The sequence below is a fragment of the Mesocricetus auratus genome, unplaced genomic scaffold (genome assembly GCF_017639785.1).
Source record: "Mesocricetus auratus isolate SY011 unplaced genomic scaffold, BCM_Maur_2.0 Super-Scaffold_100007, whole genome shotgun sequence".
In the NCBI taxonomy this organism is placed as follows: domain Eukaryota; kingdom Metazoa; phylum Chordata; class Mammalia; order Rodentia; family Cricetidae; genus Mesocricetus; species Mesocricetus auratus.
Genome location: NW_024429191.1, coordinates 84,777,647 through 84,799,538, shown reverse-complemented (window position 1 = coordinate 84,799,538; position 21,892 = coordinate 84,777,647). Strand labels below are relative to the sequence as shown.

General features: G+C 46.0%; 1 protein-coding gene across 3 annotated transcripts in view; it reads left to right on the top strand.

The window, feature by feature from the left end:
- Positions 1 to 21,892, top strand: part of Pitpnc1 (phosphatidylinositol transfer protein cytoplasmic 1) — a 269,963-nt gene that overhangs the window by 53,109 nt on the left and 194,962 nt on the right. The window contains exon 1 of one of the 3 annotated variants that reach the window (XM_021227137.2): positions 4,114 to 4,225. The exons of 1 other annotated variant lie outside the window; for it this stretch is intronic. In XM_021227137.2, the coding sequence (XP_021082796.1) occupies positions 4,133 to 4,225 (93 nt within the window). In that variant the 5' untranslated portion in view covers positions 4,114 to 4,132. Of the gene's footprint in view, positions 1 to 4,113; positions 4,226 to 21,892 lie in introns of those variants that run through there. One more of the 3 variants, XM_021227138.2, reaches the window with a different exon arrangement.

Here is a 21,892-nt window from a genome sequence, read left to right as displayed (position 1 = left end):
TATTTTTAAGACAGGCTCTTACTAGTTCAGGCTACTGCGCAACTCTCAGACTCCTGCCTCATCGTCCAGACTGCTGGGATTCTAGATGTGTGTGTTGTCCCTAGAATATTTATCAGCTGACTGACGGGTTGATTGGTGTGTGAGTGTGCACATGTGCGTGCACCAGTGTGGGTATGTGTGTGCAGCCTGTGTGTAAAGGTCAGAGTACAATCTCAGGTGTTGACCTTAAGATCTCTTTTTTCTGTGATGAGCAATGAAAGAGATAATGGTAAAAATGAAATGAAAATATCCAGTAAAGGAACAAACAAAGCCAGGCATGGAATGTATGCTTGTTTTCCTGGCATCCAGGGGCGGGAGGCAGGGGGATCATGAGTTCAAGGCCAGCCTGGGTTTCAAGGCCAGACCTTGTCTCAAAAAATAAAGTAGGGTCTCGGGAGATGACTCAGTAAAATGCTTGCCTGCAAGCATGAAGACTGAGTTAAGCTTTCCAGCACTTATGTAAAAGCTGAATTGTGTATGTAGTGGTGGTGGGGTGGTGTGTGTGTGCCTGTGACTGCAGATGCCCATGGAAGCCAGAAGAGGACATCAGATTCCCTGGATCTGGAGTTCAGCATGGTTGTCTCCCAAAGAGGATGCTGGGAACCAAATTTGGCACCTTAAGGAGCAGTATATGCTCTTATCTGCTGAGCCATCTCTCTAGCCCAAGTGGGCATTAAGTTTGGACATAGCACTTCTGAGGCAAGTGGAAAGAAAACAGGAAAATCTTTCTGAGATCAGTTGTATCTGTTGGCTTCATACAGGTGCCCACAGGCTGCCTACACCTTTAAGGGGAACCCAAAGGAGGTTTTTACCCCTGGGTGTAAAACTTAACTGTGTGCCAAAAACCTCAACAATCAAGATAAACAATATTGAGGTTTCTTAGGTCGTATCAGAGGCTAGCTCTTCTGCCTGCTCTGTGAACACTCCTACTTCCGTTAGGCTGTGAGGTAACTGGTTTCCTGTTTAGTCATAGCTCCTTTCCTGGGCTTGGCTAGGGCCACAGTTAACCATTGCTACACTCCTCCACTCAGAGCGGCATGGCTTTCTGAAGATGTCCTGATGCCAGGACCTGCAAGGTCCTTACTCATCAAGGCTTTCCAGTCTCTGGAATGCATTTCCCACACCTGATGACTCATCATCGTGACTCCTCACTTTCCTGTCATTCGCGCCATGCTTCATGGAGATGGGGTTGGGTTCATATCCTGGGAGACTGAAGTTAGCGCGGAGTGGAACTCATGATTAAGGGAAATGGGGAGCCAGTGAATATTAGACCCAGCAACCTGGAAGACAGCGCCTTTGTTCAGACGGAAGCAGCAATTTTGCCAGCCAGCCTCTGTTCTAATCCAATCATAGCTGTTGAGACCAGAAAGCTGAGCGTCAATTCTTCTTCTTCCTTGTCTAGGAATGCAAAACGAGATGAAGGGAAAATGACAGAAGTGTGTCACTAAAATAACTTGTTAGACTTTGGGAGTCTTAGTCATAGCTAATGGTTGGGCCTTTTGAATATTCATCAGTGCACCCTGCTGTTTGGAGAGCGCTGCTGTGTTTAGAGGGACCTGCACCACGCCTGTGTGTGTGTGTGTGTGTGTGTGTGTGTGCGCGCGCGCGCGCGCGTGCGCGCTCGCTCGCGTGCGTGCCTTTCCACTTAGTTAGTAAACAAGAGCTTATTGACTAGGGGACAGAATGGTACTAAAGAACAGGAGAAGGGCTTTTTGTCCCTGAAGCCTTTGGTGACTCCCTTGAGATGGGAAGGGCTCTGCTTATGCTGAAGCAGGCCTGAGCTTCCCTCTGAGCTGGTTCGCCCTTTCTCCTTTCAGCCCTAGATGTGTTTCTGGCTTCTCCTGGATCAAGATCCTCTGACCTCTTGCTGTTACTTTTGATCTCCTTCCTCATTTATTGATTTATCTGTTGCTCTGACACGGCAGGTCAAAGAAAGGGGTCTGAGGCAAAGAAAAACTATGAGCTCTTCTATAGGTAGGTAGGTACTCACCAGAATTGACTCCTATATCATGAAACGAGTGGGAACGCAAATAGAACTCCAGCCCTCCATGTCATTGGCAACCCCCATAAACCCACTGACGGGGCTAGGGAAGAGCTAAGGAGCGTTCCAAGCCAAAAATGTGACAGTTTGCTTAAACAAGTAGCAACAGTGTATCTTTGTAAGTTAGATTATCTTCCTGGTGGATTTGTCATTCATTTTGTTATTTGCAGTTTTGAATGTGTATATACATGTTTAAGTAACTGGGTGTGTGGGCACACAGGTGTACAAGTGTGGACACAGAGGCCACCTCAGGATTCATTCTCTGGACTGTCATCCACTTTAAGTCATTATCCGTCATTGGCCTGGAGCTCATGATTAGCCTAGGCTGGCCGCAAGCCTGAGATACCCACTTGTCTCCATCTCCTTAGCACTGGAATTACCAGCAAGTGATTTACTGACTGAGCTGTCTTCCCAGTCCATGGTTTTTTTCCCCATTTGTTTTAATATTTAAAAAAATATTGCATTACCAGGTGGTGGTGGTGGCACACACCTTTAATCCCAGCACTTGAGGGGGGAGGGGTAAGAGGCAGGTGGATCTCTGAGTTCTAGGTCAGCCTGGTCTACAGAGCGAGCTCCAGGACAGCTAAGGCTATGCAGAGAAACCCTCTCTTTAAAAACAAACAAAAAACAAAAACAAAAAAAAAAAGAAAGAAAAGAAAGTAAAAGGGAAAATACATTAAAGCAATATTTGATCCCCTTAAATTTTGCACCTGAGGCAGGTACCTCCCTCTCTCACCCCAATCCTGACTCATGTCTGTTGCAAAACTCCACTTCCAGGCTGTCTACGCTGCCGCCTTCCTCATAGATCCACAGTGACCATGGCTCTTACTGGCTCCTGATTGCAGAACTAAAATCCAGCCTCTTTGGCTCCGTATTCCTAGCCCCTTCCTTATTCACAGGGGCACCTATCCTGCCTGGCCCTGTTTCTTCCTCTCTTCCTTTGCTAACCACCTTCTAGCCTCTACACTTGGGAGGGCCCATGCTCTTTCTTCTGCCTGAATTGTACCCCTGTCCCAAAATAGCCCTGCCTAGCTCTTGAATTCCACCTACCTGATCCTAGCTGGGCTTTTCCAGGCAGGTTTAATTGCCCTGCTTTCCTAGAGGGCACCATGTGTCTCCACTCCATCTATACCGTGGTTATCGCGTTCACTATCGGATGGTGATTTATCTGTCTACCTGTATCCTCAGACCCATTGCCAGTTCCTTGAGGAGACTGGCCAGGGCTTTTCATGTCAAATGAATAAATGAATACAGTTGCATCAGTGGGACAAAAAGCAGCTGGCAGTTGCCCTGAGATAGACAATTAGCTTGGCAGAGGGGATCCTGGCTTGATTTCAAATCTTGATTGTAAGGCATCTTTGTGATACTGTGATCATTTCCAGATTTATTTATTTGGTGTATTGTGTGTGTGTGTGTGTGTCCATATGGAGGCTAGCAGTTGATGTCATGTGTCTTCCTCAATCACTCACTACATTTAAAAAAAGATTTTATTATTTTGATTTTATGTGTATGGGTGTTTCACCACATGCATACAGTTCCTACAGTGTTCAAAAGTGCTTAGATCCCCTGGAACTAGAATTATGAATTGCTGTGAGCCACTTATGTGGGTGCTGGAACTGAACCCAGGTCCCCCTGGAAGAGCAGCCAATTCTCTTAATAGGGGAGCCCTATCTTCAGCCCCCCTACCTCACTTTTTGAGACAGGGTTTCTCGATAAACTTGAGGCTAATTTGTTTTGCTGGGCTGATGGACTGACAGGCAAGCACTTTACTAACTAAACAATCTCCCCAGCTTCTAGATGTTGATCATAATGACGGTTAACATGCAAATATAAACAACACAAACATTAAACAATGAGATGACCTACATTGTAACCTATATTATAACCATCATCCTATTAAACTGATCAACTCACAGCCAGTTTGGTTTCTTGCCCCTTACATTTGTTACCATCCTGTTTCCCCCCCTTCCCCCCTGCAAAAGATGAGCTTTTCAGTTGATTTCAAATTCACCATGAACTCCAAGTAGAGATCACACGGAGCTTAGATCATGCATGGGCAAGCCCTCTGAAGCAAGTCATTCAGGAGGAATACGGATTTTGGAAGGTTTGGAACCGAGAAGCTGTCGCAGGGCACGTGGTCAGCAGGTTGTTTTCTTGGGATGGGGGCAGGGTGGAGACAGGGAATGGAACTGAAACCAAGGCCTGGGACCCAAGCTGCTTCTTAGGCAAGGAGAAGAGGCTGGGAAACCCTTCGGTCACTTTAAAGGACTGCCTTTGAAATTGGAATGTGGGTCTTGGACCTTACACTCATTAAGCAGTGTCCTCCAGCAGCATTAAGCACCTTGCTTGTTAATTGTGACAAGGGGGTTGTGTTTGCTTTGTTTTTTAAAGGAACCAGTTCCCATCGGTCCTTGTATCACACTGAGCCTTTATTAGAGTCGGGGTGTGGGGGGTGGGGGTGGGGAATGAGAACGCTCTGCTCAGCCTTGCCGAGGTGACCTGGCAACGAACTGTTCCCTTTATCCCACTGGATTTAATCCTCCTTCTGAATAACAGAGAGGAGCTTTGTTGCCCGTGAGAGTGGATTTCTGCTACTGGGAGAATTAGCTGCCGTTTTTTATTCTAAGGTGCCTTCTGATGCAAGGAGCCTTTGGAACTGCGCATAAATAGCAGCCATTGTCTAGGCATTCGCTGCAGAAGGCTTAGGTTGCTAGCCGAGTTCCAGGCGGACTCCAGGTAGCTCTGGCTCGCTGGTTTTTCTTTTCTCGCCTCCCCGAGGCCACAGGTGGTCCCTTCCTTTAGATTGCTTTGGTTCCTGCATTTTCAGCACTTTCCCAGTCAAGCACAGCTCACCCTTTTCTGGAGCCTTTTCTGCCTAGAGAGGAGGGAAAAAAATTCCTCTGTCCAAATGAATTAGACTGCCAATATGAATATGTGTGTGCGCTTAGCCTGGCCGATCACAGAACAGAGCTGGGAGGGGTACAGCAAGGAGATAATCATGTTTCTGGTTAAGTATTTTTTTGTTTTTGTTTGTTTGTTTTGAGAGGGCAGTCATTAGGGATTAAACACCTTGCCCATGCTAGACCAGTGCCCTATCCTCAGACACCAGACCCAAGATTTTGCTTTTTGGCAGCACTGGGGATCAAACCCAGAGCCTTGCATGTGGTAAGCAAGCGTCCTGCCACTGAGCTGTGTGTCCCGGACCTTTATTTGCTCATTTTTCACACTGAGCCAGGGTCTCAGTGTAGTCCAGGCTAGCCTAGAATTTGTGTTCTCCTGCTTCAGCCTCCCAAGTCATCATGTTTGGCTAATGATTGTATATAAGCCTCTGTGAGTGTGTGTGTGCATAGTGCACCTGTGGAAGTCATCAGAGGACAAGGAGTGAGTTCTCTCCTTCTACCTTGTGGATCCCAGGAATCAAAATCAGGTTGTGAGGCTTGGCAGAAAGTGCCTTTAGACACTTGCCTTTTTAAAAAAATTAATGATAAGAGAGGTGGCCGGGCATTGGTGGCGCACTCGGGAGGCAGAGGCAGGCGGATCTCTGTGAGTTCAAGGCTAGCCTGGTCTACAGAGTGAGTTCCAGGACAGCCTCCAAAACAATACAGAAAAACCCTGTCTCAAACAACAACAACAAAAAATGATAAAAGAGGTAGAAGAACAAGGTGGAGTAAGCTGGTTCATTCTTTGTGTTCAAGAATATTTTAGAACAAGAAAAGTAGTTTAGTATTGAGAAAGAAAGAAAGAACGAAAGAAAGAGGAAGGAAGGAAGGAAGGAAGGAAGGAAGGAAGGAAGGAAGGAAGGAAGGTAGGTAGGTAGGAGATGCTCCCTGGACTCCTGTGCTGTTCTGGGGTCCATCCTCACCCACCACACCTTCGCTCTGTTAACTCATTCACTCCTCCTTCATGGACCCATGCTTCCTGATCCCATGCAAGTGGTCCACACGCTGAGCTGTTACCTACTGGTAAAAATTCTTTTGTTGCCACCCAAAGTCAAAGGTACTACTAGATTGTATTTGTGCCGCCACCAGTTTAAAAATCCCAAATTACAGGTATTCTGTTGTGTTATCCTGTCTGCTCTGGCTGTATTTATAGGTCACTTACTTACAGAAGCTAAAGATGTGGCTGCTAACCACTAGCTTCCAATTGGAGACCACCTAGCTATCACTACCCACGTGAAGGAGGTGACCGACTGCCTGACCGTTTGTGTCTGCCTGATTCAAATGCCAGGTTGGCCCTCCAGATGACCTTAAATTCATTATAATCTTATTATACTGATAAAGAGCACGCTGAGCCAATAGTACTGGAACATATCTTACCATGCCCTAATTAGTGAGGACAAGAAGCAGTTTGATCCCTGGAACTCACATAATGGTAGGAAACAATCTTCAAAGTTGTCCTCTGACCTCCACACATGCTCTGAGATACAGGCACCCACGCACATACACACACACACACACACACACACACACACACACACACACACACACCATGCACTCAGACACACGCCAAATAATAATAGAGTCACCCAGAACCTTGCTTCTGATGAGATTGACACACCCTTGGAAGCCAGCTTATTCCTAGTCTGTCAGGCTGTCAGTCTGTCTATCTGCTCATTTTGAGGCCCTGCGGTTACTTATTAAGCTATCATTTCAAGGAGCACAATTCTTTTTGTAAGAGAAAAGAAAAAGAAAACTATAAGCACACCTTGGTATTTTCTTGACAGATGACACAAACAGAAAACTCTCCCCTGGCTTTACCTTGACTAGATAGCTCTCCTTGCAGGGGCTTTGGTGTGATTTGCATGCATTCTTCTATGAGACCCTCTGGACAGCCCAGAGAATTGAAACCCAGCGACTTTCCCTCCTGGGGGTGGGGGGGAGAAGAACAGTACACTGGTTTTGTACTTATTGAAATGGCCATGTAGAAATGATTATACATCCCTTTTCGTTTGTTTTTTGTGGGGGGAGGTTTGAGACAGGGATTCTGTACTCCCTGGCTGACTTGGAACTCCTGGGTCATCCCCCTGCCTCAGTCCTCCAAGTGCTAGGATTACAGATGTCAGCCCACATACCCAGCTAATACATCTCACTCTCATTTCCTCTGCACAGTGACATTTGTTATGCTATTTATTTAATTTAAAAAACCTTAAAGTATCTTTTTCTTATTCTTTGACAGCTTTATGTATGCACAGACTTTCATATTTGTACACACCGCATCTTGGTCGTATCAACCCCAGGTCCTTCTCACTTCCTCCAGATGCCACCCCCAGCCCATCCCCCTCCCACTTTCATGTCCTCTTTTGTCTTTTTTCTTTTTGGGAGCCCACTGAGTCCAATTAATGCTGCCCACTGAAAGATGGCTTGGCCTTGTGCAAGTCAGCCATGGCCGCAGTGAGTTCACGAGTCGGGTGGCCATGTCCCGTCCAGAACACTGTCTCCCAGAACTCTTCCTCAACTCTCGGGTCTTAAATTCTTCATCCCTCTTCCGTGATGTTCCCTGTGCCTTGGGGTGCTGGATATTAATGCGGATACCCCATTTAGGATGGAGCCCAGCAGTCACTCACTTAGGCCGGTTAAGCTGTGTCTCATCTCGAAAGGGTGGTCCCCACATTGGCCAGTTACACTGTATCTCATCTCGAAAGGGTGGTACCCACATTGGCCAGTTACACTGTATCTCATCTTGAAAGGGTGGTCCTTGTGCATCAAGATGCTAAAGACAGCCTGTTACACTGAAAGTCTTCCACTTTCTTTTGGCCCTGGCCTTGGAACCCAAGGCCTTGTACATACTAGACAAAGGCTCTACCCTCCGGATAGCCACAGTGGAAATGGAAACACTTTCAGGCTGTGTTTTTTTGTTTGTTTGTTTGTTTGTGTTGGTGTTTAGTATGAACAGGACCCAAGGCACTGTCCCCACACTTCAGAACAATAGGCAGAGCTCTTTTTTTTTTCTTGTGGTGATGTTAATAGGTAGTCAGTGACTACCAATAATTAAACAGTAATAACAAGTAACACATAACTGTCTCCACCCCAACAGGTGACTTCACCTTTGCTTTCATGTCTTGAAGGGAATTAATCAGTTTCCTGATTCTTGAATATTTTTTTTAAAAATAGGTGGTTTTTGTTGTTGTTGTTGTTGTTGTTTGTTTTTAATGGAGCAGGCAAGATGGCTCAGTGGGTAACCCTGCCTGCCACCAAACCTGAGGCAACTTGAGTTTGTTTCCTAAAGCCCATATGGTAGAAGGTAAGACAACTGACTCCTCATGCATACACACACACCCTCCTACACATACACACACATCCTCTCTCATACCCTCACACACTCTCTCATACACTTACACATACTCTCTCTCACGCACACACATGCACACGGACACACTTTTTTGTTGTTAATTAAAGCTTTAGTCTCCTTCAGGGGAGCCATGTGAACACAGGTCTTCTTCCTGCTAGCTGGATTCTGAAAACTGCTCAGGAAAAATGGCCACCAGAGAGGAGCCCGGGGCAGTGCCATGGCCCTTCCTAGGTCAGAGGGACACAGGAGGCGGTTCCTCCTTTTGCTTCTTTTCTGCTGGCTGGGAACAGACTTCAGGACCCTGTGTATGATTGCCTAGTGCTTTCTGCTGAGCTGTGGCCCCAATTTGGAAAGTTTTGGGGGTTGTTTGTTTTTGTACTAAGGATGGAACCCCCTTTCCTTTACCTTTTAATTTTGAGACAAAGCCTTGCCTAATTTGCTAAGGGTGACCTTTAACTTCCTCTGTAGTCCTGGTTGGCCCTGAACTTCCTCCTTCCCCCTCTGTCTCTTCCACCCTCCCTCTCTTGCTCTCCCTTCCCTCTTCCCTCTCTTTCCCTTCGTGTGTGTGTGTGTGTGTGTGTGTGTGTGTGTGTGTGTGTGTGTGTGTGTGTGTGTGTGTGGCGTGCATGTATGCTCACTTGGGCGCATACCTTCACCTAGCTGACCTAAGAGCTTCTTGGCTGTTCTGTCTTCACTGTAGGGGTGCTGGGATTAAAGTTGTGGGGCATCTCATCTGGTTTGTTTATTTGTTTGTTTATTTTTGTGTGCCTTTCATCCCAGCATTTGGGAGGCAGAGGCAGGTGGATCTCTGAGTTGAAGGCCATCCTGGTTTACAAAGCAGGTTCCAGGATAGCCAGAGCTACACAGAGAAACCTTGTCTCCAAAAACCAAAACAAACAAACAGACAAAAAGAAATTCAGCATCCCTGTGATACACCTAGCAAGTTCTGGCCTTCATGCAACCCTTTCTCAAACAAAACAAATAAACATAATGTAGTTGGTTGTTTTATATTGGTGAGTAGGATTCCACTGTCTGGATATGTATCACTTGCTGGTGAGTACTAACAGTGTTTTCACCTAGGAGCTATTGTGAGCCGTGCTTTATGACTGCTTGTACAGCTGTCTTCTTGTGGCAACATTTTCTGTCTTTTTGTCTAGATACGTAGAAGTAAAATTTCTGAGTCACATGTTAAATGCATGTTTGTCTAATGAAACTTCCAGGGGGTTGACCAGGTGGCTCAGTAGTGGGTAAAGGCATTTGCCTCCAAGCCTGGCAATTTGAGGGTCCATCCTTCCATGTGGTAGAAGGAGAGAACCAACTCATGCCATCTGCCCTCTGACCTCTCCATGCCTCTCCCCCATAAACAAACAAACAAATCAATGTAATTGCTAAAAAAGAAAAAGAAAGGGTCAAACTGTTCACCAGCGTAGCTGATGTTGTATTTTATATTGTGATAAGCAGCATGAGAGGGTTTGGGGGTTTTTCACATTCTTGCCTATCTGTACTTGGTGTTTCCTGTCGTTTTGATGACAGCTATTCTAATGGGTGTGTGGTGGCACCGAATCATGGTTTTAGTATGCGTTTCCTGCGTTCTGCTAAGACCATTTATAATTATAGAATGTGTTCTGTTGTGTTATTTTTGAAACTCTGCTAATACTGTGGGTTGATGTGAGGGTTGACTGCTGCCCAACGGGCAGGGCATGTGGTAAATGAGTTTACCATTCACCATCAGTGTTTGAATCAGGCTCAGACCTACACTTCCTATGATTCTCAATCCTAGCTGTCAACCTGATTGGATTAAGAAACCTGTGTGTGTGTGTGTGTGTATGTGTGTGTGTGTGTGTGTGTGTGTGTGTGTGTGTTGGGGCAAATCAGTGCACACTCGACTCTGTCTGTGTCTTGTATCTGTGTCTGTGTCTGTGTCTGTGTCTGTGTGTGTGTCTATCACAGTTTTTCCAGACAGGACTAACTGAGGAAAGACACCTTAAATGTGGTCCTGGGCTGAATTCAAAAGCAAAGTGCTGACTGAGTGCATACATTCCCATTCCCTTGTGCAATAAGATGTGAGTAAGTGGCCCCACACTCCTGCTGGCATTGCTGGGAGCTGCTTGGCTACCTTGCCCGTCCCCACCATGGTAGTTTTGTATTTCCAGCTGCCTCCTCCTCCTCCTCCTCCTCCTCCTCCTCCTCCTCCTCCTCCTCCTCCTCCTCCTCCTCCTCCTCCTTCTCCTCCTCCTCCTCCTCCTCGAGGAAGAGTTTCTCTGTGTTGTTTTGGACCCTGTCCTGGAACTCAGAGATCCGCCTGTCTCTGCCTCTCGAGTGCTGGGATTAAAGTTGTGGGCCACTGATGCCCGCCCGTCTGTCTCCTCCTTTCGTTACACTGCTGCTTCTCTGATATTTGGTCAATGAGTAAAAGGATTGCTAAAATGCTGAGGGACTGGCCTGCCCTCAGTTATTTTATACCAGAAATCACTGATAAATTGACTCCTGAATACAAGAAAGTCCAGTCATTTCCTTCTGAACCAGCACTCTACCAGTTTCTAAGAGGTAGTATACTTGGCCAGCTGGATTTGTTTTTTGTCTTTTTCTGTGTTTACCACTTGGTGAGAGGCAAATGGATGAAATATAGATGGAACACGAGGAAGGAAACCCAGCCTCTCCGTGACTAAGAGCTTGCCGAAGAGCTTGGGCGAGAGCCATTGGGAGCATTATGTACGCCCTGGTCCCAGGTGTGGGAGCTTCTATCCCGCCGGCCCCTTCCTTCAGCTCTGCATCCGCTAGAGCAGGAGCTCTGCAAATATTTTCTAGAAAGATGGGATGAGTACTGGAAAATTTTAGGCACCATGACCTAGAGATAGGGATGTCATCATGTATGTGTATGTAATGAGAAAAAACAAACGACCATTTTTTTCTCTCCTTTTATAATGTGTATGTGTGTATCATGTGCCTGCCTGGTGCCCGTGGAGGCCAGCAGAGGACGTCAGATCCCCCGGAACTGGCATTACAGATAGTTGATGGCTGCCATGTGGATACTGGAAACCAAATCTAGGTCTCTAGAAAAGTAGCCAGTGTTCTTAATGTTTTTCTAGGTGAAATTTAAGACACAGTCATATTGGATACTATTTTCAGGAATATGGGTCTCTCAAGGAAAGGAATGGAATTCTTTTGGGGAGGGAGGCATTTTACTAAACTGCAAGCCGAGAGTCAGTGTACCCTGCTGTCATGGTAGAAATGTGGTCTCCTTTTTCCGGCAAAGCTTCTTTGAGGTCTGTTGTGTTACCACCCACAGGGGTCACACAGTGCACTTTCTGCCTCTGCTTCCATTATGTTGGGGGAACTGAGAGCCTAAACCCTGGGGTGGTATCTTGGATTTGAATTCAAACTCAACATCTATTAAATGTGCCATTGGGGATCATTTTAATCACCTTCCTAGAAGTCTCGCTTACCTCATCTACAGCATGGGTAATAGCGATCTGAGTCAGCTGCCCCTCACCTGCAATCCCAGATATTTGGGAGGCTGAGGCAGGAGGGTGTGAGTTTGAACCTGGGGGATGTGTGCGTAGTTCACGGTCAGTCTGAGCTACTAAGCAAGGGACAGGAGTTCTATCTCCAGCTCCCACTTCGGGCAACTCACAGCCACCTGTCACTCCAGCTCCAGGAGATCTGACACCCTCCTCTAGGGTCTGCGCACCCACACCCACATACACAGATCACAGACATATATACATAAATAAAAGTAATAAAACAGCCATTTTCTTTCCTTTTACAACAAGGGGTGATAAGATGGCCCGGCAGATAAAGGGGCTTGCAGCCAAGCCCAATGCGTTGAGTTTCATCACTGGACCCACATGGAGGAGGGAGAGGGAGCGAGCCGAGTGTTCCTCCTAGCTTCATGTGCACAAAACAGAAAATCAATAAATTTTTATAGAAGAGACGTTTAAAAAGCGGAGCGATAGTGCCTCCTTCACAGGGTTCTCATAAAATTAAACACGGTTTCAAGTGAAGTAAGTTTCATACTTTTTGATATATATACATGTATATTTTCTCCTTAACCATTTAAAGATGTAAGAGGATCTTAAGTCACAGGCTGAATGTGGTCTGCAGACACAGTCTGTGGACACCACAAAGGAGTGTATACTGGAATCATTACCACTTACTTAGAAACAACGACTGCTTCCTCTGTTAATTGCAAGGCACCATATGCTCACCTCAGGCAAGTTAGAAAACACAGAAAAGCACAATAAAACAGAAATTAATCAAATTGTCCCCAGCACAGAGATACTTCTCCATCACATGGTGGTGGTGGTGGTGTGTGTGTGTGTGTGTGTGTGTGTGTGTGTGTGTGTGTGTGTGTGTTATTTTAACTTTGTTTGTTTGCTGGGTCTCTCTGTGTAGCACTGGCTGTCTTGGAACTCACTCTGCAAACCAAACTGGCCTCAAAATTCTGGCCTTCCTCTGCCTCCCCAGTGCTGGGATTAAAGGTGTGCACCACCACTGCCCAGCTTATTTTACACATGGGTATGTGTGCTTATCTGTATGTCTCTCTTTGCCAACTGTGTGCAGGTGCCGCAGGAGGCCAGAAGAGGGTGTCGATCCCCTGTAGCTGGAGTTACAGGTGATTGTGAGCCATCCAGTGGGGATGTTGGAAAACAAACTTGGGTCCTCTAGAAGAGTAGCAAGGTTGTTTAAACACTAAGCCATCTCTCCACTGTCCCCGCATGCATTTTTATATAAATCCCAAGCCTGTGTCATACCTACTGCTTGCTACTTTTTCACTTGTTATGATATAATATCGCTCTTAATATTGTTATGCTCTGAACTTTAACAACAGCTGTGTTCTATTCTATTATACAAATGCATTAAATGGTACCTATGCAATTTTCAAACACATTAGGCTTGATTTGCATTTATTTTTCCCATTAGAATTAAGTCAATGCTAAGCCGGCACACACGTATTTGTACGCAGCCTTGGAGGTAAATGACAAAGTTGAATTACTGAGTTAAAGATGTCTGCATGGTAGGGCTCAAGATATTTATATCTCAGTGACAGAGTACTTGCATGGGACACACAAGTAACTGGGTTTAGCCCCACCCCCTGATCCCCACCCCCCCCACTGCAATGTGGGGGTATCTACGTTTTGTGTGTGTGTGTGTGTATGTATGTATGTATGTATGTATGTATGTATGTATGTATGTATGTATGGACACAAGAGGACAGCCTTGGGTGTCCTCCATTTCTCTATCTACTTTTTGCTTTGTTTTGAGACAGGGTCTTACTGTGTAGCCCTGGCTGGCCTGGAACTCACCTCTGCCCAGACAAGTGCTGAGGTGAAATTAAAGACACGTGCCACCACAATTGGCTTTTTGGAGAGAGTCTCTATGGGCTGGAGGGATAGCTCGGTAATTGAAAACACTCATTAATTACTATCCTGTTCCTTGGTATCCGACACCCTCTTTTGGCCCACTCTTATATGGTGCACATATACACACAGGCAAAAAACTCATACGTATACAATAAATACAAATGAAATCTTTAAAAAAGTCTCCCAATGGCCAGGAACTTGCTTAGTCGAGTAGACTTGTTGGTCAGTAGGCTCCAAGGATCCACCTATCTCTGCCCCCGAGCACTGGGCTATAGGATATGCAATTGAACCAAGACACTGCTGCTGCTTCTTCTTCTTCTTCTTCTTCTTCTTCTTCTTCTTCTTCTTCTTCTTCTTCTTCTTCTTCTTCTTCTTCTTCTTCTTCTCCTCCTCCTCCTCCTCCTCCTCCTCCTCCTTCTTCTTCTTCTTCTCTCTCTCCCTCCCTCTCCCTGACTCCTTCCCTCCCTCCCTCCCTGCCTCCCTCCCTCCCTTTCTCTCTCTCTCTCTCTCTCTCTCTCTCTCTCTCTCTCTCTCTCTCTCTCTCTCTCTCTCTCTCTCTTCCTCCTCCTTTTTTTTTGTGTGTGTGACAGGTTATTTCTGTATCATCCTGGAACTCACTCTATACACCAGACTGGCCTTGAACTCGCTGAGATCCTACTGCCTCTGCCTCCAGAGTGCTGGGATTAAAGGCGTGCGCCACCACCTCCTGATTACTCCTGGTTTATTTTTACTTTTTGTTTTGTATTTTTCACATTTAAAAAATTACTTTTGTTACTTTCATGCTTCCCACTTTCTTTACTTTTCATTTGTTTTCTTCTCCTGGCCTGTTGAATTAAGTTTTAATCACTTCCTCCCTTTTGCCCTCGGTTGGCTTTGCTGCTCTTTAATGTTTAGTGTGGATTAAATAACCACCTGACGTTACCTCCAGTCACACACTCCACTCCCTGCGTGTTTTCTTTTCATTTCAGACTTCACTTTCTATCCCCTTGGCACATTATCGTATCCGTGTTTTGTTTTGTTTTGGTTTTGGTTTTTGAGGCAGGGTTTTTCTGTGGCTTTGGAGGCTGTCCTGGAACTAGCTCTTGTAGACCAGGCTGGTCTCCAACTCACAGACCTGCCTCTGCCTCCTGCGTGCTGGGATTAAAGGCGCCACCACCACCTGGCAGTATCCATGTTTATTAACTTTTAATTTCTCCAGTTTTGGTTTTCTGAGTTGAATTTGTTGTTTCTTTGTTTTACTAGGAAACTGGGGTTGGCCTGAGAGCCTCCTGTCTCAGCCTCCTGAGCACTGGGATTACATGTACACATTACCATGCCTGGTTATGTATCTTGGTATTTTTTTTAATCAATGAATTCTTGTTACTGTAGAATTGTGTGTGTGTCAATTTTGAGCCTCCTTGCATGACTCCTGGGATCCACTCAGGTCACTCTGTAGACCAGGCTGGCCTCAAACTCACAGAGCTCCACCTGCCTCTGTCTCCTGAGTGCTGGGACTAGAGGCTTGTGTCACCATGCCCACACCCAGCAGTCACCTTTGTCTTTCAATGACTGCGCTAGCTAAGAAGAGGATCTTCTCTTTGCACTCTAAGTTGGGTTTTAATTTGTCCTCTGGGCTCTCTGTCGTGCCCAACAGTCTCCCGTCTGCCTGTTTCCTTGTGGGTTATCTTTTTCATTTTGTTTCTGGGGCTGTATCTTTCTGTCCTTAAACTCACTATGTAGCTGAAGGTGATCTTGAGAACTGAGATTACAGACGGGGCCTGCTTTTTTTGCTATTCTTTAGGGGTTTTTCTTTGTCTTTGATATTCTGCAGTCTCCATACTGTGTATAGATTTTTTTTTAATTTCTGTTCAGAACTTGGCATTCTTTATAGGGAAGGTTCATGCTTTCACCATTTAGAAAGCTTCTTAAATATTTTCTTTTAGAGTCTTGCCACTGCCGCTCTGTGACTGCATGCTGCTAAGATCTGCACAGAAGCGCCGGCTGACAGCTCCAGTGGCTGCCCTCCAGTTCCCTCAGAAGACCATTCCCCCTGGCTGAGGCAGGGCGAGAGTTGTTCCCACAGGGCCAGGACTCCTTTAATAAGTGACTTTGGCCCCAGAGTCCCCATTAGCATGTTTCCAAACTCCCTCTCTCCCTCCTTCCTTCTGTAACCCAGAGTTTTGCACATGCTAGGCAAGCGCTCTCCATTGCTCTCGCCCTCCAGCCTTCATGATATCTTCTGTCTCCGTTACTCTGCGCATCTTCCTCCCCTCTGTGGTGCAGCCAGTGCATTCTTAAAGGCTTTCCCTGCCAGCTCCTGCTTCCTTCTCTTTCTCCTTCTAGAAGTTTCTCTGACTTGCCCTTTTGGTGCCTGCTCCTTGGTGGGCACAAACAGTGTCTGCTTTCATTAACTTGTTCTTATTCTAGATGCACGTGGATTTTTACATTGCATTCTCTGTGTCATTATCCTTTCATTCCTGCCTATCTTTTATGAAAAAATGTTTATTTAAATTGCGTGTGTGCATGGATGTGTATGTGTATGCATGTGTGTGTGTGTGTGTGTGTGTGTGTGCTCGCGCGCGTGCCACATGCATGCAGAAGCCCTTGGAGTTCAGAAGAGGATGTCAGACCCCTTGGAATTAGTTACAGGGGTTGTGAGACTTCATGTGGGTGCTGGGAACAGTAAGCACTTTTTTTTTTTTTTTTTTGGAGTCTCGCTGTGTAGCTCTGACTGTCCTAGAAATTTCACTGTGTAGACCAGGCTGGCCTGGAACTCACAGGGATCTACCTGCCTCTGTCTCCTTAGTGCTAGGATTAAAGGTGTGCACCACCAACGCCTGGTTTTATTTTGTTTTTTTCTTCAGTAAGTACTCTTTTTTTTTTTTGGTTTTTCGAGACAGGGTTTCTCTGTGGCTTTGGAGACTGTCCTGGAACTTACTCTGCAGACCAGGCTGGCCTCGAACTCACAGAGATCCTCCTGCCTCTGCTTCCCGAGTGCTGGGATTAAAGGCGTGCGCCACCAACGCTTTCAGTAAATACTCTTAATCCGTAATCAATATTTATAGTCCCTCCCTTGCCTCTTTTGAATTTATTTTATCTTGCCTCCATTTCATGTCTTTTATCTAGTCTCTCTCTTTTTGACTTCCTTAGATCTATCTTGCATTTAGATTTCTTCATTTGTGTCTAATTGACCTAACCTATCAGCTGACTTTGTAATGTGATTAGATAATTTATTTCTAGCAGATAATCTTATCTTCACATCTAGCTTTTTTATAGGAAATATGTTTTTCAGGATTTATCCCTCTTTTTGCCTTTAATAGTTTTAAGCATACTTATTTTTATTCTCTTTTTCAAGTGAGAATTTTATTTGTATTTATTATGTATTTGGAGATGGAATACCTGCTTATGGGATTCGGAAGAAAGCATCAGATCTCCTGGAACTAGTGTTCCAGGCAGTTGTGATCTGCCCTATCTAGGTGCTAGGAACCCAATTCAGGCCCTCTGTAAGAGCAGTCTGTGCTCTTAACCACTGAGCCATCTCTCCAGCCCTTTCAGAGATAATTCCATTACCCCCAGTTTCCTGGAGCCCGAAGAATGTTTGGTGTGCTTGCTGTTGGTGGTACATTCTCGGTTTTCATTTTCTTTAAGCTGATTGTCAGGTTACATTTCATCACATTTTTCTTGACTTCATCTGGAGGGTCTAAGAGGGCCTCTGGCTTGGAGTCTGCTAACTTCATAGTCAGGACCTTCCAGGATCACCCCACTTAAAGCTCCAGTGTCCATTTGTCAGAGGAATGGTTTTGTTTGTTTAAACTTGGTGTTCAGGCTCATAAATTGTCCTCTTGTTGGGGGTAGTGTGATAGGTTTCTCTCCACCTGCCTTTCTTTTCACCCAGGAAGCAGTCTTCTGAGCACCCTGAATCCTTTGAGTGTCAGTTCCCGCCGTCCTCTTTGAGGTGGTTCACCTCTTTGGTGGTCTACTTGGATTTTAAAATGCATGTCTGAAAGCTACTCCCACAGCCCAAGAAGCAGCACAGGCTCCTCGCTTCCCTGTCCTTGGCCTCCCCCCTGGGCTGGACACAGCACGGGAGCCCTCACTCTGGGTCTTTCTCCTTCAGGCTGAGTCTTACCCTGCACCCTTGTGTTTGCAGTGGGAGGACTTCACTCACCAGCCGCTCCCCCTGTGTCGTCTCTCACCACCACATTACTGAGCTAGACATCTCTCTCTTCTACACTGAGGCCTGGCCTTCAGGGTTCTCAGTTCTGAGTCCTGTCACCCACTATTAGAAAAGCAAAGAGTGAGCTAGAAAACAAAAAATAGAGTTGGCAAGATGACTCAGTTGGAAAGGGGCGCGCGCGCGTGCGCGCGCGCGCGCATACACACACGCACGCACACACACGCACGCATGCACGCATGCATGCTCGCACACTAAACAAACAAACAAACGAATGAATGAATGTAAATGGATGATGGCTCTACCTGCACTATGTCTTCCATTTCAGAAGCCTGGTGACAGAGATCTTTTGTTCCTCTTGTCCCAGCTTTCCCACCATCCTTCTCAATTTGTCCTTTGTCATCGTGGCAGAAAAGGAGGTTAAAGTGATGCATGGGCATAATCCACCGTGCTCTGCTAAAAAGATAAACATAAATGAAGCAAGTTATTACCTGTGGCCGAGTGTGCTGCATCCAAAAATTGTCTGTCTAAGTGAGTGCCTATTGGTTTTCCAAACCTTTCTGTCAGCCTCCGGATCACCACTGTTGGTCCGAGGTAGTTAAGGAGTTGAAGGTGGCATTGTCGCCCAGCCTTACTCCTCTTTATTCCTGCTCTCTGCCTGCCTTCGACTATGCAGTTTCCCCTGGAACATCCCTTTTCTCAAGTGACGACTTTGGAAAGTGGTTATAGAACCTTCTATCAGCGTGAAATGACTAGTAGATCTCAACAGAGTTGTACTGGGTGTGAAGCTTCTGAACAGACTGTGGGGACCGGTGAGCCGGGGACCACTCCTGGAGACCTCGCACGAGCACAGGATGCAGAGCTACCACTTTCTCCAAGCTCATCCATCCCACTGTGCTGGAGAACGATGAAACAAATGTTTCCAGGAATCAAGGCAGTGCCGTGGGAGTCAAGGGCCAGTGTCTTTGGGCCTCAGCCGTGCCCATGTGTTGAAGGGATCATTCTAAACCATTTTAGAATTTTGAACTGGGCCTTCAATCTTTTCATTATGAATCCTGTCTTCATAGATGGTGGTTCAGGGGCCTGACAGTCTCACCTCCCTCACACAGGGTCCCAAAACTACATAACTTCATGGTCAGTTTTGCAGCTTGAGTCTGCCCGCTTCCTGAGTACCACCATGTCCACAAGGCTTCTAGTCTCTTTCTCTCTTCGGCAACTAATGTTTTGTTTGCTCTAACAACATACCTCTTGAATTTTAAAAACAAAACATAACCACTGTTCTCATAGGCTCGTGGGCTATCTTAGTGGTATTTAGTATGCTTGGTGCTGTGGCCAGGAGAGATGCTTTGTTTATTATGGGAGGAATAGACATAGTTATGAGTTTTCCTTTTGTTTTTCATTTTCCAGATTGTGTGCTTCAAGAATAGTGATTACATTTAGTATTTTGTATGTGTGCTGCCTGTGCACGTGCACGCACATGTGTGCATTAAGGCCAGAGATCAACCTTGGGTGTCATTCCTCATTTTGCTTTTGAGACAGGATCTTTCTTTGCCTGCAGCTTACAGGGCTGCTTAGACTGGCCGGTGAGTGAACCCCAGGGATCTGCCTGTCTCTACCCCCCAGCACTGGGATTACAAGCACATGCCACCATGCTTAGCTTTTATATATGGGTTTTGGGGACCTCACTCAGTTGTCATGCTCTAGACAAGCCCTTTACTCATGGAGTCATCTCCTCACCCCCTAGCATTTATACTTTTGTTGTTTTGAGAGAAGTCAAAACACTGGCTATATAATCCTGGAACTCAATATGTAGACAGGACTGGCCTCTGCCTCCTGAGTGCTGTGATTAAAGTGCACTACCATGCCTGGCTTACCATTATTGTACTTTTAATTTAGGGGAGGGGGCCTTTTCTTTTGGTGCTTTTGTAACTTTGTAAGCATCCTATAGTAATTCAGACGTATGCATTCTTTTGCACAGCAAGTAGCAACTCTTTATTGTTGTTGTTATTAGTGCTGGGGCTCGAACCCAGGTCCTCAGGCATGCTGGGCACTACCACAAAACTCTTCCCCTACTCTACAAGTATCAATTTATGATAGGAGAAGAGGCCTGAGCACTGGTAGCTTCCTTTTTTATCTCTCTCTGGAAGCCTAATTTGGTCAGTTTTTAAAAATTCTTCTACCTATTTGCATTGGCCAGTCTCTGTATATGTTTCCACACTGTGCATTCATGGCACCCTTAACTTGGCTTACATGAGCCCAAATTCATAGGACACTGATTTGTATGTTATCATCATTTCCTCCCTCACTTGTATATTGGAAACCTAAAAAAAAAAAAAAAACAGGGTGAACTTAGAGAACAATAGTTCTCAATATGTGGGGCGTAACCCGTTTCACAGGGGATCCCCTAAGAACGTCGGGAAACACAGATACTTACATTATGATTCATAACAGTAGTAAAAATTACGGTTGTGAAGTAAAAACGAAAATAATTTTATGTTGATGGTCACCACAGCATGAGGAACTAGCTGTATGAAAGGGTCACAGCATTAGGAAGGTTGAGAAGCACTGTTCTAGAACGTTCTTAACCATCAGTCTCAGGAGAGGCTTCGGAGTGGGACTGTGGTAATGCAACTGAAGCTACTCATGTGCAAAGGACCACAAGGAATGGGCTGGGCCTGCATCCCATTCGTCAGCTTCTTGGGACTCCTGCACAGCTGGACTGTTCATCTAGCTGGAAAGTAAGAGCTCTCTGAGCGTCTAACGTAACATAACAGTTATTCATAACGGCATTTAGGCTGTTAGCGTTCTTGGAATGGCCTGTTCTTCAGGATGGACCTCATCTATATTTCAAGAAATTTCTTAATGGGAAGAGCAACACTTTTCCTTTGATTAATTCATTGGGGAGTTCCCCGCCCCCCCACACCTTCCAAGTCCTCAAGGACTCATAAGTTGTTGAACTCCAGGGAGAGGTCAGAAAGGAAGGCTAGAACATGGCAAGACCGTAGAACTGGCCCCATTAACATCTTTGAAGGCTGTACTGCATTCAGTGTTGGTAGCTTGGTGGAGTCGGTGAAGACTGATGGAGGCTCATTTGTAAAGCGAATTTAAGATCCCACTCATGGGGCCCAGTGCCAAGAGCTTTATAATGTTCTCAGGTTGTTTTTGATATGATTGTGTGACCTCCGGCTTTTAGGGTCTTTAAATAAAGCACATTGTGAAATGTGTTATTGCTAGGTGTAGGGCTCAGAAGGGTACCTTGCATTCTGGGTGCTGAGCCTCTTATGTGCCAGTCCTGCTCTGTCACACTGAGCCACACCCACCTGTGGAGAACAGGCAGAGAGCCCCCATGTCAGGATGGCCATCATATAAACCCCTTTCAGTACCTGGTTCACCTGAGCGGTGCCAGTACTTGGGAGGCAGAGGTAGGTGGATCTCTGAGTTTGAGGCCAACCTGGTCTACAGAGCGAGTTCCAGGACAGCCAGGGATACCCAAAGAAGCCCTGCCTTGAAAATTTAGCAAAAAGGAAGGAGGAGGAGGAGTAAAGAAAGTACTTGGTTCAACGAGACTTGTTGCTGGCATCACTAGGCATAGGGGCTCACGGGGCCCAGGCTGGTTTCTGACTTGCTATGTAACTAAGGTTGCTCTTGAACTCTTATTTTTTTCTTTTTGTTTTTGTTTTTCGAGACAGGGTTTCTCTGTATTGTTTTGGAGGCTGTCCTGGAACTCGCTCTGTAGGCCATGCTGGCCTCGAACTCACAGAGATCCGCCTGCCTCTGCCTCCCGAGTGCTGGGATTAAAGGCGTGCGCCACCAACGCCCCGAGCTCTGGAACTCTTGGTCTCCCTGCTTCCACTTCATGAAACTACAGACATGTGCCGCTGTGCCTGGCCTAACTCTGTTCCTGGACGTGGGGAAGCAAGTGTTAGATTCCCGTGCCTTCTGCCCCTCTGGCTTCAGGGGACCCTCTGGGGTTGCTAGAGGCATGGTGGCCCCCAATGCTGGGCAGCA